General features: G+C 51.3%; 1 protein-coding gene across 1 annotated transcript in view; it reads right to left on the reverse strand.

The window, feature by feature from the left end:
* Nucleotides 1–1,181: 1,181 nt before the first annotated feature.
* Nucleotides 1,182–17,745, reverse strand: part of LOC101785249 (wall-associated receptor kinase-like 14) — a 21,694-nt gene continuing 5,130 nt past the window's right edge. The window contains exons 2-3 of the mRNA XM_004985084.3: nt 3,627–3,713; nt 1,182–2,897 (exon numbers count right to left, since the gene is read on the reverse strand). Of these exons, the coding sequence (XP_004985141.1) occupies nt 1,603–2,897; nt 3,627–3,713 (1,382 nt within the window). The 3' untranslated portion in view covers nt 1,182–1,602. The remainder of the gene's footprint in view (nt 2,898–3,626; nt 3,714–17,745) is intronic.

Here is a 17,745-nt window from a genome sequence, read left to right on the forward strand (position 1 = left end):
GATGCTATACTTTTGTATTAACTCATGAAGAACCCTTTAATCCGGATTGGTAACACCAACCGGGATTAAAGACCTCATTTAATCCTAGGGATAAAAAGGTTCGAGGGATAAAAAGGTTCGAGGGATTTAGTCCTTTCCTAGCCACACATGGGGGACCCTTTTTATCCCGTTTGGAAATGGGTCCGAGGGCTTTATTTTTTTTTCAACCACCCGTGGAGAACCCTTTTACCCCGGTTGGAGTTTCCAACCGGGACTAAAGAACCCTCTTTTATCCCGGTTGTTTTAGTCCCGGGTGGTAATACCAACCGGGACTAAAGGGTGACCTTTTAGTCCCGGTTGATCTTACCAACTAGGACTAAAGGGTCCCTATGTGTGCCTGAATTTTTCAACCGGGACTAAAGGATCCCCACGGGTGGCTGATTTTTAAACCGGGACTAAAAGGTCCCCTTTAGTCCCGATTGAAAATACCAACCGGGAGTAAATTCTAGCCTACCGTGTTTTCTCCCGGGACTAAAGAGGGAGGATCGAAAGTTAGTTCTCTAGTAGTGAGATACAAGATTGTGGAGTCTGCTGCTGCCGCCAATTTTGGGAGGGAAAAAAATTCAAACACGCATGCTACTACCTACTAGTATACGTATGTCTGCCTGGAAATGAGCACGTACGTCTATTTGCACGCGCTTTTATTTAGACGTACGTATTCAGCAAAGAAATGGACACCTTCTCGATTGCGTCTGCAATGGAAAAGTAGTATGTGCAAAAACAACGGGGCAAATTGGATTCTTTTTTTTGCAGGCAAAATGGATTTACTAATGCAACTCTCGCTTCTTGAGAACCGAGAAGTCAACCAATTTTAAATTTAACTAAATTTATACAAAATAGTACTAACATTTACGGTATGAAATAAATATCAATAGATTAATCATATAATATATTTTCATACTAAATCTATTTGGAGACGTGAATGTTAGTATTTATTTTATAAATTTGGTTAAATTTAAAATTGTTTGACTCCTCGAGAAGTGAGAGTTGTATTCTTTTTGGGACTGGGACGGAGAGAGTACAGCAACAAAACAACAAGGGCGACTAAATGGCATTCGCTACGTACTGTTCTACATTGATATTTGATAGAGACGTCGTCACTAAAACGATCTCCAACAGTCTGTGCTATCCCCAGAAGAAACTTGAGCACAAAGCCACCATGCTGTATGCTACTTCCTCTTCTGTCTGACTATTCATATTTGCTACAAATATTAAATATTTATATAAATAAATAAACATAATGCAAAGTACCTCTGATGGCAAATCTATCGGCACCCCGGTCACGTACTGATTCCAAAGTATTAGCCCGAATCCGGTCACGTACGGTGAGCGATCGATATACTCAGATACTATACCTGGTATGAGGACGGAGCGAGACTAAATCTCATTTACAGATTGTCCCAAATCAAGGGGAAAGAAAGAGAAAACGAGCAATTGATGCCCAAGAACAGATCAAACAACTAATCGTCCTAAATGTACGAGTATATATCTAACTAAGCTAGCTGATACTTGGAGTACACGTACTGGAGAAGCAACCAGATAGCAATGTCGTCGTGTTTCAGTTCAGTGCTGGGAGCGATTGCCCAGCAAGCTGTTGGAGGAAGGGGAGCTCCTGTCGCTGAACCACCTCTCGTGCACGGACACAGGTGACTCCGCCGCGTCCTTGGCCGTCTGATCTTGCACGGCCGAGGAATTGGCCGCGGCCCTCTCCCTCTCCGTCCGGCTCCTGCCGGCGCCCCACGACCTGTCCGTGCCGCGCGTCGACGCCGCGGACGACGAGCAGATCGACGACGACGTCGACATGAACGCGGCGTCGTCCGCCGACGGCGCCCACCCGCTGCGCTGCACCTGGTCCAGCTCGTCGGCGACCTCGGCCATGGACGGCCTCATCTCGCTGTGGAACGCGAGGCACCGGAACGCCAGCTCGGCCACCTTGTGGATGGAGGAGAGCGTCCACGCGTCCCGGTGCGGGTCCAGGTACGGGTCGACGATGTCGTCGACGCGGCCCCTGCCGATCCTGTCCACGGCGAGCTGCGCCAGGTTCACCTCGCTGGGCGGCCGGTTCAGGTCGACGGCTTTCATGGCGGTGATGATCTCCACGAGCACGACGCCGAAGCTGTACACGTCGCTGCGGTCGGAGAGGTGGAAGTTCTGGTGGTACTGCGGGTCGACGTACCCCGGCGTGCCCTGCGGCGCCGTGGAGATGTGCGAGGAGTCCCCCAGGGACGCCTTGCCCAGCCGCGACAGCCCGAAGTCGGCGACCTTGGAGTTGTACTCGTGGTCCAGCAGGATGTTGCTGGACTTGACGTCGCGGTGGTAGATGGGCGGGTCCACCTCCGAGTGCAGGTACGCGATGGCCTTGGCCGTCTCGGCGGCGATGCGGAGGCGGACCGTCCAGGGCATCGCGGCGGGGCCGCGCTCCCGCTGCAGGTGCTGCGCCAGCGTGCCGTTGGGCATGAACTCGTACACCAGGATCTGGTGCCCCTGCTCGATGCAGCAGCCGAGGAGGCGGACAAGGTTGGGGTGGCACACGCACGACACCAGCTTCACCTCGTGCATCACGCAGCCGAGCCCGGCGTCGTTGTCGCGCTGCCGGATCCGCTTCACGGCCACGAGGGGGCCGTCGCCGAGGCGCCCGGCGTACACGGTGCCGTAGGCGCCCGTGCCCAGGCGCTTGGCGTCGGAGAAGCCGTCGGTGGCGCGGTCGATCTCGCGGTACGAGTAGAAAGGCACCGCGCAGGAGGCCTCGGACAGGAGCCGCTTCGTGCTGCGCTTCGTCCGGATGGACGCGGACCGGCGCTTCAGCAGCTGGTACACCACGCAGGTCACGCAGGTCACCATGGCTCCAAACACGATTCCTGCGCAAATTCACGGTAACGTCAGCTCGAGCTCGGAAAATGAGGCCCAGCCCAACCTCGACTGCTCGCTTAAAACAGAAAAGAGGCCTGCCGTTACCCAATCCGATTATTTTACACTACACTGTTAAGATGATTTGGGCCTTCCGCAAAACAGACAATGGGCCTGATTTCAGATAAGAAGGTTGGAGCATATAAATGAATTTGAGGCCCATGTCTCCTATTTCGTACGTACTCAACAACAGGCCGTGTGGTTGAATGTCCCATGGGCTTTCCTCTATTTTATTTTCTTCTAAACATTTCAAGCTCAATTTCTTGATGTATTAAGTCAAACTCAAAAGAAGTCTCAATGTATCTAAAAATGCTAATTTTCTCGATGTTTGATGCGCTTTATGCATAGACGCCTCCACCTCCATGTTCCAAGAGGTCTAAAATCTAAAATGTTTCAGTGAATTTTGCTACTAATATGCACTCACTTCAGCTCAACAATGGTTACAGTTGTATTGTACGATACAACCTCCACTAAAATAACTTGAAGGTCGTGGTATGAACTGAAGCTAGGTGAAAAGATACTTTTGCTAAGACAACAAAAGTTTTCTGATATGTGGATGTGGTGTTGTGCAACTACCATTGAAATGCTAAATATCAATTCGACCACATTTAGACAAGCTTAGGTATATCAGAGGTATTATTTTGAATTATCAGTTAGTTCTTATGGATAACTTGTATTACCTGCCACAAGAAGGGCGATTTGGGCCGTCTTTCCACAGTCTTCTGCTAGGTATTTTGAAGGATTGCACCTGGCGTTGGGCACTGAAACTGAAACCATTGAATCAAAGCGTGAGATCAAGGGCAATATGGAGGAAATATAAAAAGGACCTGCAATTTTTCAAACTTAATTTCACACGAATTTCACGTAGCTTAATATGCAATTTGAAGGACTGTGGTATCTGAAAAGTAACATGCGCCGTAAAAAAAATGTCCCACCCCCGCCCCCGCCCCCGCATCCCGCCGCTCCGCCACCCCTCGCCGGCGCCGCTAGCCCCGGCGGCGCCGCCCAAGCTCCTCCGCCGACAGACTGACCGCGTCCTTGGCCATACCCCACGAGCCGCTCCACCCCCGTTGCCTCTCGCGTCCAGCCCCCCCCCCCTTTTCCCAATCACGCTCCCCCGATCCAGATCTGGATCTTCCGACTCCTGCTCCCGCCGGCCGATCCCATCCGCCCCTACCCTGCTCGCCTCTCTACTGGCGAGAAACCCCTCCTCCCCCGCCGCCTCGCACTCGCCGGGCCGGATCTTGGGAGGATCTCGTCGTCCCGCCCACGCCAGATCCGGTCCCAACCTACGCGGAAGTGGTAAGGCGGGGGGCGACCGCCTTCATCCCGCCGCCTGCCCCGCAACCACCTGCGCCACGCCAGCTCAGATCCACCATCACCATCCCGCCAAGGAGCAGTTACTTCCCTCGCCAACCCCGTCGTCCCCCGAGCGTCGACCAGAGCAGTTATAGCTGCCTGCGTCACCATGCCGCTACGCGGCCAGAGCCGCGGAACCTCGCCTCCAGGATCCGCCACAGATCTCCCCCTGGCGTCACACCCCGCCGGTCAGGCCACCAGAGGAGTAATGGCCTCCCCCTCCGCCGGCCCCCGTCCTCGAGCCCCGAGCACCATCCTCGACGCGACGTCCACTCTGGCTCCGAGCCTGGCTGGACCCGCGTCAGCCGGCGCAAGCGGCGGGAGCGAGGCCGTGCTGCCAGACATTCAAAGCTTTCTTCACCTTTCGCCAACCAACAACCTTCCTCTGCGGCGACCTCTGCTTTCCTCCAGAAGACAAAAGGGCGCTGCTTCAGGTGTCTGGGCCGCGACCACAAGGCTTCCGCGTGCAGGGACCCCATCCGGTGCCTGCGCTGCTTCCGCTCGGGGCACAAGCAACGCTTCTGCCGCCCGGACCCGCGCCCACGGTCTGCTTCCCCGCCGCGACGCCACCCACGCCGTTCGAAGCCGCGCCCTCCGTCGGCCTCTCTCAAGATGGCGTCCGCACGGGTTGGAGACCCGGCTCTGAGGCCGAGTGACGACACGCTGCACATCCCCACCTCCTTCGAGATCGACCACGAGCTTCGGGACTGGGAGGGGAACGCACTGGTCACCTGGGCCATGCGTGTCCCCCCAAGTACCACTGCAAGACACATCGAAGACGCCATCCTGGAGGAGTTCCGGCTGCGCCCCGGCGAGGTTTCGGTCACTAGGCATCGCCCGGAGGCGTTCCTGTTGCGCTTCCAGCACCGCCGCCACTGCGAGGACGTCAACGCCAAAGGTAACATTAACTTCCGTGGTAATGAAGTTTGTGTCAGGCCGTGGAGGAGCCTCACCGGTGCTCTTGGCGCGGCACTCTTCTACCGCGTCCGCATCTGCCTCGACGGGGTGCCGCGGCACGCTTGGCTGCCGGACATCGTCGAACGCCTCGTCGGCCGGCACTGCGCGCTCCAATGCATCGACACCAACCTGCTTCATCCGTCGGACACGCGCGGCATCGAGCTGTGGGCCTGGACGGCGGACCCGAGTAGGATTGCCAAGGTAATGTGGCTTGTCTTTACCACACGTTCTATGGACGGCTCGTCCTCATCGGTGCAGATCAATGAGGTCCCCCCTGAGCGTTGGCACCGAGGGATCAAGCACCGGGTCCTGGTGCATCTATGGGAAATCCACGACTACTCCGCCGTCACCACCGACCCGCACGACCCCGACGTGGCGGTGGGGGAGCCGGAGAAGCGGCGGCTGCCCTGGTACTGGGGGGTCCGCGACGGTGACCAGGAACCCACGCCGGCCTTCACCCCATTCCAGCACCCCCCGCCTCCCCGTCGTGATGAGCGCAGGGGCCACGACCATCGGGGCGACGGCCGGCGGGAGCGGCCGGATGACCACCCCGACTTCCATGACTGGCACGGCCGGCGGGACGACGACGACGACGACTACGACGACTGGCACGGTGAAAGGCGGGGACGCGCCGACCCCAGGCCTTCCAGAGGGACGGCTCATGGCGGTCAACACCGAGTGCGTTCCCGCTCGCCGCGACGTCGCCACGCCGGCCACGGCAACCAAGGGGGCAGGCGGAGGAACCTGGACGGAGACGCATCACTGGCCGCGGACACCCGCAAGGAGGCTGACTTCAAGCTGTTGTATGATCTCCAAGTGGGGTCCATGGCGGAGGCGGCACAGTTGATGTTTAACCTCCAGCGACGCCATCCTCCGGCGGCGACGCCACGGCCACTCATGGACATCTTCCGCAAGGCGTCCAGCATCGTCGAAGCCACCGGGGATGAAGCCTGGTTCGACTACAGTGGCAACCTCGACCAACCTTCAAAGGTACCAGTGCACAACGCCCAGTCTCTCGTGCCCCTCCAGAAGGTCTTCCACAGGATTACTTCTGCACTGCCTCCCCCCTCTATTCCATCCATCCAGGAGGTAGACGACGAACTCCGCAAGATGACCATGCGTTTGGAGGTGGCCGGTCAGGACACCCCTGGGCAGGCAGTCGACGCCTTGCTTGGGGACCCCGGCCGTGTTACTCAGGTACCGGCGGGGGGCGACGAAGTTCAGCGGCCTCCAGAGCCTCACGACAACGACCGCACCACCGATGAGCACCCTGTCCCCCTCCCACTGGAACATCAAGCTGCATCTGCCTTCGGGGTCCTCTTCACCAGGCCAGAACCGCCCCTGCACTGCGCGCCGACGCCGCGGCAAGAACCAGCTCCGCTCGCACAACCGGAGTCACCAAAGCGGCGCCGTCCTCGCCGCGTCTTCGATATGTCAACGGTACGTCGCAGTGCACGCCTCTCTTCTAGACGCCCGATGCCAGCAATGCAACGTGCACAGCACAACTTATGCCGCAAACTTGGCCTCCTGAATGATGATCTACAGCCGGTGGAGGCCGCGCTACAGGAGTATCTCGCCATGTTCCAGGGCCCTCTCCCTCCAGAAGTTATCGCGGCTCTTACGGCGGCGTTCAACCTGGATGACGAACAGGCCGAAGCGCTCGATGCAGCCATGGCAATGGTGGCTGGTGAAGCAATACAGGACATCCAAGAAACGGTTGAGGCTCTGCAAGCTGAAGGTCCACTGGCGGCTGTTTAACTGCCCCGCCTTGTATCATTTAGTGCCGCTTAATTCTCTATGTCAGCTACAAGTTTCAGCAGTATGGGCAACCTGTGTTGCTGCTGCACTCCTTCTGTTTACTCCACAGACTATGTCTCTGCCCGGTTTGTAATCTTAAAGCTACAGCTACGTCACGGCTGGGCTCAAGCTCCGGACTTTCTGTTGTTCCTCTTAGCTTCTATGTTACTTCATGCGCATGTGTGTCAACTGATCCAGTCAAGGCCACCGCCCTTCCCGCTAGCGACTGAGACGAAGCCGTGGCCCTTCCGGCCCTTTTCGTGCGAACTAAGGGGATTGAGGCAACGCTCATTCCCCAATTTAATCGGCCGGCGTTCAGAACGGCGTCAACGCATGCACGCCACCTCCTTAACCGAACGAGTCCTCACGGTTGTTCCAATATGGTGCAAATGAATATGGAGATCCTTTGCTGGAATGTGAGGGGTCTAAACAGTAGAGCCCGAAGGGACATAGTCCGCGAAACAATTACGGGTACCTTATGTCATATTGCATGTCTTCAAGAGACAAAGCTTGCGGACATCGATCAATTCACAGCGGCTTTCTTAGGAGGACATAGGCTTGACAACTATTGCTACAAGCCGGCGGGGGGCATCTTCGGCACGCGTGGCGGCATCCTCCTTCTATGGAATGCTAATTTCGTCAATCTTTCAGATGTCATCATCGGGCAACATCACATTACGGCAACAGTCACCATGTTAGAATCCTTAAACACCTTTGTCTTGACGACAGTGTACGGGCCGACCAACGCTAGCCGGAAAGCCGAATTTCTTGCTGAGTTGCAATCTACAAAACCGCGAGACAGCTCTCAATGGCTGGTCCTCGGCGACTTCAACCTCATTTACAAAGCGAACGACAAAAACAACACTAGAATAAATCGACGTCATATGAACATGTTTAGGGATGCTTTGGATGCATGTGACCTCCGCGAGATCCGCCTTAACAACAGGAAATTTACGTGGAGCAACGAGAGGAGAAACCCCACCCTGGTTCGGCTCGACAGGGTTTTCGCTAATGTACAATGGGAAGAGGCTTTCAGTAGCCATGCACTACATGCGTTGTCAACTTCACTTTCTGACCATTGTCCGCTACTACTTTCCAATCACGGTGGCCCTAGACGACCAAAATCGTTCAGATTTGAAAACTACTGGACGAAATTACCAGGTTTCATGGACAAGGTCACAAGTGCTTGGGCTGCCCCAACAGCACACGTCGAGCCTTTTCACCGCCTTTATTATAAGCTTCATCACACGGCTGTCGCCCTAAGGGAATGGTCTAACAATCTGATACCGGACGTGAAAATGCAGCTTTACATGGCCCTCGAGATCATTTTGAGGTTGGACATAGCTCAAGAACATCGCTCCCTATCCGATGGTGAACACTTGTTACGCAGTCGGCTAAAATCCCGTGCCCTGGGTCTAGCGGTCATTGAACGAGCACGTAGAAATCAAGCCAGTAGAACAAGAAATATGAAGCTGGGCGACGCAAACACGCGTTTTTTTCATCGACGGGTAAACGCTAGGCGTCGAAGGAACTTCATCCACAAGCTAAAGAAGGATAGCGGCTGGGCATGTACCCATGCAGAAAAAGCAGTAGAGATACAAAACTTCTTTATGCGAACTATGCAACAGCCACAACCACGAGGGGTAGAATTAAATTGGGACATCCTCGGGATCAACAATCACGACCTCTCCTCACTTGATGCACCATTCTCTGAGGAGGAAATTAAGAGGGCTGTTGACGCATTGCCGGCAGACAAGGCTCCCGGACCAGACGGCTTCACGGGTCTTTTCTTTAAATCATGCTGGGATATTATCAAACAGGATGTAATGGCGGCCGTCCACGCCTTTTACTCACTGCGATGTAACAGTCTTGCCCTCGTTAACTCGGCAAATATCATACTACTACCAAAACGAGAGGAGGCTGACACCGTCCAGGACTTCAGACCCATTAGTTTGATACACTCCTTCATCAAAATAATAACCAAATCGCTGGCGCTGAGGCTCCAACCGCACATGAACGCCATTGTTTCTACATGTCAGAGCGCCTTTATCAAGAAAAGGAGTATCCATGACAATTTCATGTCGGTACGCAATACAGCGAGACGCCTTCACCGCAACGGAGTGCAGGCCATCTTCCTTAAACTGGACATTGCAAAGGCATTCGACTCCGTTCGATGGGATTTTCTGCTTATACTATTGCAACGTCTTGGTTTCCCGACACGGTGGAGGGAGTGGATAGCGGCGATATTGTCCACATCATCTTCTAGGGTCCTACTGAATGGGGTCCCAAATCCACCTCTCAAACACAGGAGGGGGTTACGTCAGGGTGACCCCCTCTCACCGCTTCTCTTCGTCATAGCAATTGACCCGTTACAAAGGCTACTACACATAGCAACGGAAATGGGTATATTTTCCAAACTAAGAGGCCGCGGGCCTTCTTGTCGGATTTCACTCTATGCGGATGATGCGGCTATTTTCATTGCGCCAAGAAAAGCGGAGATTGATGCGCTAGTGAACTTATTGACTATGTTCGGCGAGGCGACTGGACTTAAAGCCAATTTCCAAAAGTCAACAGCTCTGCCGATCCGCTGTCAAGGGATAGTGCTAACAGACATTTTACAGAGCATGCCAGCCAAGATTGGAACTTTTCCAACCAAATATCTTGGTCTTCCGCTATCTACTTCACGTCTTAAAATGGTAGACTTCCAACCGTTGATCGACAAGGCACTTAAGAAACTCAACACCTGGAATGCACGAAACATGACCACAGCGGGGCGTTTGACACTTGTCAAATCAGTGTTGACAGCCCAGCCGGTTTATTTACTCACGGCTCTACAAGCACCAAAGCAAATCATGAAGGCCATCGATACCAAAAGGAAACAGTTCCTCTGGGCCGGTAACGAGAATGTCACTGGCGGGAAATGTAAGGTGAACTGGACGCGGACCGCCAGACATAAGAAAGGGGGCGGCCTTGGGATTCTACACCTGGGGAAATTCTCCAGAGCGCTACGTCTGCGGTGGTTGTGGCAACAATGGATACATGAGAACGCATTATGGGATGACTGTGATATCCCCTGCACGCAGTCTGATCGGAAGTTATTCGCGGCAGCCACCACTATAACAATCGGCGATGGCAACAAGATCTCTTTTTGGGACAGTGGCTGGATCGACGGCCAAAGGCCCAGGGACATGGCGCCCAACCTTCACCGCATTTCAAAACGAAAGAATAGATCGCTGCGCGAAGCCATCACGAATAATGCCTGGGTCACAGATATTGATCTTCAGCACCAGAGCTTTTCGGTCACACACTTCATCGAGCTGCAGAAAATCTGGAATGCGGCGAGCCGCCTGCAACTTCGACATGGGGTAACGGACACCATTCGTTGGAAATTGACGGCCGACGGCCATTATAGCACGAGATCAGCATACCGAGCACAGTTTTTCGGGTCCACAAACACCAACTTAGAAGCTATCATCTGGAAACCATGGGCACCTCCAAAGTGTAAGTTCTTCAGCTGGCTGGCGATTCAAGACAGAATCTGGACAGCGGACCGGTTGCAAAGACGGGGTTGGCCATGTAACCCAAATTGTGTTCTCTGCGAAGCAACGCAGGAGACGGGACCCCACATGTTCACCGCTTGCAGTTACACAAGGAATGTCTGGGCTCAACTTAGCGAGTGGACGAGGTGCCCGGGCATTGAACCAGAACGTTGGGATGCGCATGACACTCTGCATGACTGGTGGACGGCTTTAGCAGGCGAGCAGGTCCCTGACAAAAGAGGATTTAGATCCTTCATCATTTTAGTCCTGTGGGAAGTTTGGAAAGAGCGCAACGCGCGAGTTTTCCATCGACAGGAGCAATCCTTCCCCGTTTGGTAGCTCGCATAAGAGATGAGGCAGCTACATGGGTGTCGGCTGGTGCGGTGCACCTCGGTCGGTTTTTGGACGCCGCGAGGCGTAGTTGAGTGTATATAAGGCGCTCTTTCAGTTTACCTCCTACCAGTGTTCTAAGCTCGCAGTGCGCAGCATGTAATTACTTAATTGTTTCGCCTTCGGGCACTCCTCTTTTTTAATACAGCGGCAGCTCTCCTGCCTGCTCGTTTCAAAAAAAAAAAAAAAAAAAAACTATCAACTAACCTAAATTCCTTCCAGATTAGTTGAAAGCCTGTCATTCGCATGTTCTGTGGTTTCTGAAGGTTGATTGAGCAACCGATCGAAAACATGGAATTGGTTGGTTCATTACAAAAGATGAACAAGGAATCTGAAGACTTTTAATGATTATATATGTATCCTATGAAGAAGCGTACTTTATCATATCCCTCTACGTACCCCAATAGTGGAGAGAGACCATCAGACCATACGGTTCACTAATTCAGAATTAAGCTGCCGGTGCTAACGTGCCAGTTGTAACTTCATGTCGGTTGAGATTTTAGACTTACGAGGTGGTCGATGACAAGTCTTTATGGCTTCTGTAATATTTGAGGTAGTGGCCCAAAAAATTATTTGAGGGACTATCACAAGTTCACGACTAGCGGACTTTTCTGTGGAGTTGATAGACGTAGTTCTAATGTAGGTCTAGTGTAATATTGTTTTTCATTTTTTTTCTCTACTGTCATAGTGTCATCATTTCGCTCTTTTTCATGTAGATTTTTTTTCCATAAACTTAATTCTTATTTTTTTATTTGCTACATTGTTATACTTAATTGGTGGATAGTACCGGCTCATGTACGGATTAAAATTCAAGTGCCTGTATATAGTTGATAGACATAGTTCAAATATAAGTCTACCATAATATTCAAGTGCGTGTAGTTCGTCTATTTCATGTAGATTTTGCTCCGCATACACTTATTCTTATTTTTTTATTTGATAAATTGTTACTTAATTGGTAGAACAGCACCAGCTCATGTGCAGACTGCATCTTTCACTATTACCATCCTTATTCCACTCTCTACATGAAATTAGTAGAGCGTGGAATATAAGGGCGGTAACGGTACCATCCTTATGATTTTGTGAATATCACGCTCTTGTGCTATAAATTTTAGGCCGGTGCAACGATCACTACCGGAAACAGTTCTTTTGCCGAGTGCCCCAGGCACTCGGCGAAGGCCCCATTACACTCGGCAAATGGTTTGCCGAGTGTAACACTCGGCGAAGTCTACTCGGCAAAGTTTTTCTCGGCAAACAGGCTGTTTGCCGAGTGTCGATCGTCGGGCACTCGGCAAACCTTTTGCCGAGTGCCAAAATACACTCGGCAAAATTAAACACTCGGCACAAAGACGTTAACGGTCTGTGACGGCGACGGAAGCTTTGCCGAGTGTCTGACGGCCGACACTTGGCGAACTCTACTCGTTTGCCGAGTGTATTCTTAAAGGCACTCGGCGAAGTCTACTCGTTTGCCGAGTGTATTTTGGCGAAACACTCGGCAAAAATCCATGGTTCGCCGAGTGCCTGCCCCGTGGCACTCGACGAAGAAGCCCCACCCGCCATTTTTATTTTATCTTTTGCCGAGTACATTTTTGCCAGACACTCGGTAAAAATCCTTTGTTCGCCGAGTGCCACGGGGAAGGCACTCGGCGAAGAAGCTCGGCCCGCCATTTTTTATGACCCCTTTGCCGAGAGCTTTTTCCAAAACACTCGGCAAAATGACCCTGTTTGCCGAGTGCCTACCCTGTGGCACTCGGCAAACAAGCACTCCCACCAAAATGTATGACCCCTTTGCCGAGTGTTTGAAGAATACACTCGGCAAACCCGTCTACTAGTACCAGAAATGGCCTCTTTGCCGAGTGTTAACACTCGGCAAAGTGTCCTAATACCTACTACAAAATAGAAATGTTAGGTATAAAGGACCCCTCTCAAAAAACAACCACAGAAGCACAGGCATATTAATTGCAGCACAAGCATATAAATTGCACCACAGGATTCACAAGCACACAAATAGCATTCATAAGTTCTCGTCTAAAGAAGTAATTCACAAGTTTTGCATCACAAACATAGAAATGACAAGTCACTGAGGAGGATGAGGAGGACGTGCAGGTGGCCACTGCCCCAGGAAGATTCTGCATTGGACACCGCCGATTGATTCTGCACAAATTTAGGTAAAGAGATTTCATAGTCTAAACAAGTAATTCTAGTGGAAGTTTGTAGTGCCTGTAGTTTCTAGTTTAAGTCTAGATTGATTGTAAGGTTGAGATTGACTCACAGGAGTAGCTGCAGGAGGTGGTGGAGGTGGCGGGAAGAGGTTCGGTGGCATAGGTGGTGGAGTTTGACCTAAACTGTGGAAAACACTCTGCATGTATTGGAACATCTGCTCCGTCCTCTGCCTTTCAAGTTGCCGATCTGCCTCGATCCTCGCCTCTAGTTCCTCTCGGCGCTTCCGTTCTACCTCCACCTGGGCCTACAATATTTCATCCCAACCACTTATTGTCAAGCAAAAGGTAAGTACAAAATGAATGAAAAATTAAAGAAACAGAAATAACCTGCAGAGCCTGCATCTGTAGCTGTGCAGCGGTAGGCCGTGGCCGTATCGCGGGGCTCGAGTCCGTGCTCCTTGCTCGGATCTGGGAGAGAGTGGGAGTACTGGCAGTGTCGATCACGCTATCTCCAATCCAATACCTGCCATGCTTCTTCCCTCCTCTACCCTCATCACTATTTCAGCATCGATATCCTGAGAGCTCGGATCGAACTCTGGCCCGTGAACCTCCTTCGCCATGGCTGTGTACTCGGTGACGCGGCTGTGGATGCTGGGATGGCTGTACGCCTCGGGCGGGTCCTCCGGGTTGAAGTCGATGTCTGCCGTGGCCTTGCCCTTTTTGGACATAACCCATGCCTTGAACCGGGAGCACTCCTGACCATCATGTGATGAAGTCTGCGGAAAAAATGTAAAATGATTACAAAATATGCAGTATTATGTCTGAGAAAACAGAAATGAATTCACGTACCCATTTTTCCTTGTACTCATCAAGGCTCAGGTTGCCTTGATGGTGTGATGCATATGGCATCTGCAGACGCCGCTCCCAGCAGGCATTGTGGTTCTCCAACCACCCAGGCTGCAACCACACGTCCACCATTTGTTCCCAGCACCGGGTAAAGGATCGGCACCACCACGGAGGCACCTATATGAAGTGTGTGACATATAAATAACGGAATTAAGCGTAATTAATCTCTCAAATAGTAAATATAGTCTTTATGTACGTACCGCCATGAATTCTTCCTTGGTCAGGTTCATTGTCCTGGCCTCTTCTTTTTTGATCCTCATCCTTTTGTATTCAGCATAAAAGTCGATGATGGCCTGAACGCGCGCCTTGTAGTGCATGTCCTTAACGAGCTTCTTAGCGGCTTGTTCAATCACGGAGGCCACCCTAGCCTCGAAGCCCTCCTGGCATCTATAAAAGTCCTACGTATAGACGGCAAGCATACAATTATTATATCAAGAATGTATTAAGCAATGTAGTGCTGCGAAGACTTACCCACAGCTCGGCCTTCACCCGCTCCGCCTTGTTCGCAAACTGCCTGTGGTCACGATCACCGACGTCGGCGGCAGCGACGTAGTGGTCCCACGTGTAGGCCGGCTCCTCCTGTCCGGCGAAGACCACTAGACCGGGGAAGTGTAGTCTACACAAAAGACCGACGATGCCGTTGACCTTGCGGTTGTGGGCACCCCCACTGAGCTTAGTCCAACTCCTGCACAAGTGATTAATATAAATTATTATTTTCTAGTGTAAGTTTGAACATATCAAAAGTACAGAGAATATGTGAAGGAACTTACTTTTCCCCAGTGGGTTGAATCAGTGGGCGTAAATGAACAGGGATGGGTCGCCTTGGGAGGGACGAGGGACCTCGCAACCAGATCTTGGACTGCTCCTCCCCTGCCTCCTCCCCTGCCTCCTCCTCCTCCTCCCTCTCCTGCTCCTGCTCCTCCTGTACCTCCGCCTCGTCACTAGAGGCGTACGCGGAGGGTACCTCCTCCTCCTCCGACGACGACGAAGGCACAGGCGACGGGGCCCTCACCCCTTTACCCTTTCCTCGACCCCTGCCCCGACCCCTGCCTCTAGCCAAGACCTGTGCCCCCACCGCTTCCTCCACGTGTGCGTCACCCCTGCCTCCACCCCTCCCTCGATGCCTTCCTCGACCTCTCGATGCATCTGACCGTGTACCTGACCCGGAAGCTGCAGCTTTTAATTTTTCGTAAAGCGCTGCGATCTTCCTCGTATCGCCCACCATTGTTCAATCACCTGCATTTGCCAAGAGTAAACCAATCAGCACATATATAAATAAAACATAATTTCAAAAATAACATGGTATGACAAATAATAAATAAATTATTACGATCCATACATGTCTTAGAAATAATCGTCATGATCGGGATTAGCTGGATCATAAGTCTCATCGTCACTGTCACACGTGTCAAACAAATCATTCCCGTGCTCCGAAGTTTCAGCGTCATCATCAATGTCATGTCCTAACTGTAACCGCTGAAGTAATTCTAACTCCTTCATATTATGAACCTCCTCTCCAGCGTCATCGTCAACAACCCTTTCATTGTCTACTTCCATTCCGAAAGCGTCGGTTAAATCAATCTCAAAAATCCCTTCGAGCCCATCTTCTTGGAAAAAATCTCCATCATATGTGTTGGGGTTAATGTTGTAATCTTCATTATTTGGTACAGATAGTTTACCGTGTGGCAATACCTTGTACACAACATCCCAACCCTTCAGACGGTCGTCAGTTTGGCACGGGTATGACAAATAATAAACTTGCGTGGCCTGTTGAGCCACAATATAGACATCGTCTCCTTGTAAGATGGATGATTGCCGAATTTTGACTAACCCAAGATTAGGTGCCCATCTCACGACTGATGGATCAAACCAATGGCATTTGAATATGACTGGATTAAGAACTTTGCAACCATGAAAAGTTAGTTCGTATATTTCTTCAATTCTTCCGTAGTACTCGACACCATCAGAGCCTAGCGTAAAAACTCCGGTATTTTTCGTTCTTCGATTGGGCCGACTCTGCTCATGGCTTGTTGTGTGAAAACGATAACCATTTACGTCATAACCGGTAAAAGATCTGACCCTGTAGGCACAGCTATCGGCAACCTGTCTCACCTCAACATTTATAGACGAATCGGTTTGAGCCTGCAAGTTGAAGTAGGGTGGTTCGTTATATTATTCGCATGTACGGCCAACTTGGAACGTGGATCTACGTACGAGCGAAATTGGATTGTACCTTATGTTTGAACCAAGAAATAAAATCGGGCATTCCATTACCCGCACCCTTTTGAAGAAGGGTCTCGGCTTCGTGCGGGGTAGGTTCCCTTGAATTACGCTAGAATTTACGATGAAATTCCCTGTACCAACAAGAAACATGAGAGTTGATCCCAGAATAGTGATTAATTTAGAACAAACTAGTTTGTTGACAACTTACAGTATGTACGGCTCCACCTCGGCAAGGTTGGTCAATACATACAGCATGATAGTGCGCCACTCTTTATGTTTCAATTTCTTCTGTGTCGCACCACTTGCACTTCCAAGTTGTCCTCGAAAAAGGCTAAGGCTCGATTCAACTTCTGAGTCATTCGTGCTTCATACGGGAGGTGCAAAATCATATGCTGCATCGGATTGAAGAAGCCAGGAGGAAAGATCTTCTCCAACTTATAGAGCAACACAGGCGCCATTCTTTCCATTTCTACAACCATGGTCCGAGATAATTCCTTAGCACAAAGCTGACGGAAGAAATTGCTCAACTCCGCTAGCACTTGCTAGACATGATCAGGGACATAGCTTCGAACCATCACCGGGAGTAGGCGCTCAAGCCATACGTGGTAATCATGACTTTTGAGCCCGTTGATTCGCATAGTAGCTAGGTTCACTCCCCTCTTCAAATTCGCTGCATACCTATCAGGGAACATTAACGTTTGGAACCATTCTAATACCTCCCTCTTTTGGGCCCTCGTCAGGACAAAATCGGCCTTAGGCTTTCTCCACGACTTGCCGGCTCTAGGAGGCGTCATGTCTAGCTTTGGTCTGTTGCATAACCTTGCTTGATCCACTCTAGCCTTAACGTTATCCTTTGTCTTGTCAGGAATGTCCATGATTGTACCAAAAATTGCCTCGGCGATGTTCTTTTCAGTGTGCAGAACATCAATGTTATGTGGGAGAAGAAGATCGTCAAAATAGGGGAGATTACACAAGCAAGACTTCTGAGTCCAAGCATGTTGCTCGCCATATCCCACAAACCCACCTTCATGATTATTGACCTCAAGAGTGTGTATCTGAGCACGAACCAAGGCTAAGGTCAACATCTGCGGTGGGGGCTCATTAACTACGACATCTTTCGTAAAGTTTCTAATATCTGTTCTAAAAGGATGGCCAGGAGGAAGGAATTGTCGATGTTTGTCGAATGAAGAATACTTGCCACCCTTCGTCAACCAAATGAACTTCACTGAAGCCTTGCATACTGGGCAGGGGAACTTCCCGTGAACACACCAGCCACAGAAAATACCATATGCCGGCAAGTCATGCAGGGAGTAGTGGTACCAAATATGCATCTTGAAGTTTGTCCGTGTAGCCCGGTCGTATGTCCATACCCCTTCCTCCCATGCACGGACCAAATCATCTATCAGAGGCTCCATGTACACACTCATATTATGATGCCCAAAAAAGTTTGTTAGATTATAGGTTGCAAC

The sequence above is a fragment of the Setaria italica genome, chromosome IX (assembly GCF_000263155.2).
Source record: "Setaria italica strain Yugu1 chromosome IX, Setaria_italica_v2.0, whole genome shotgun sequence".
Taxonomy (NCBI): domain Eukaryota; kingdom Viridiplantae; phylum Streptophyta; class Magnoliopsida; order Poales; family Poaceae; genus Setaria; species Setaria italica.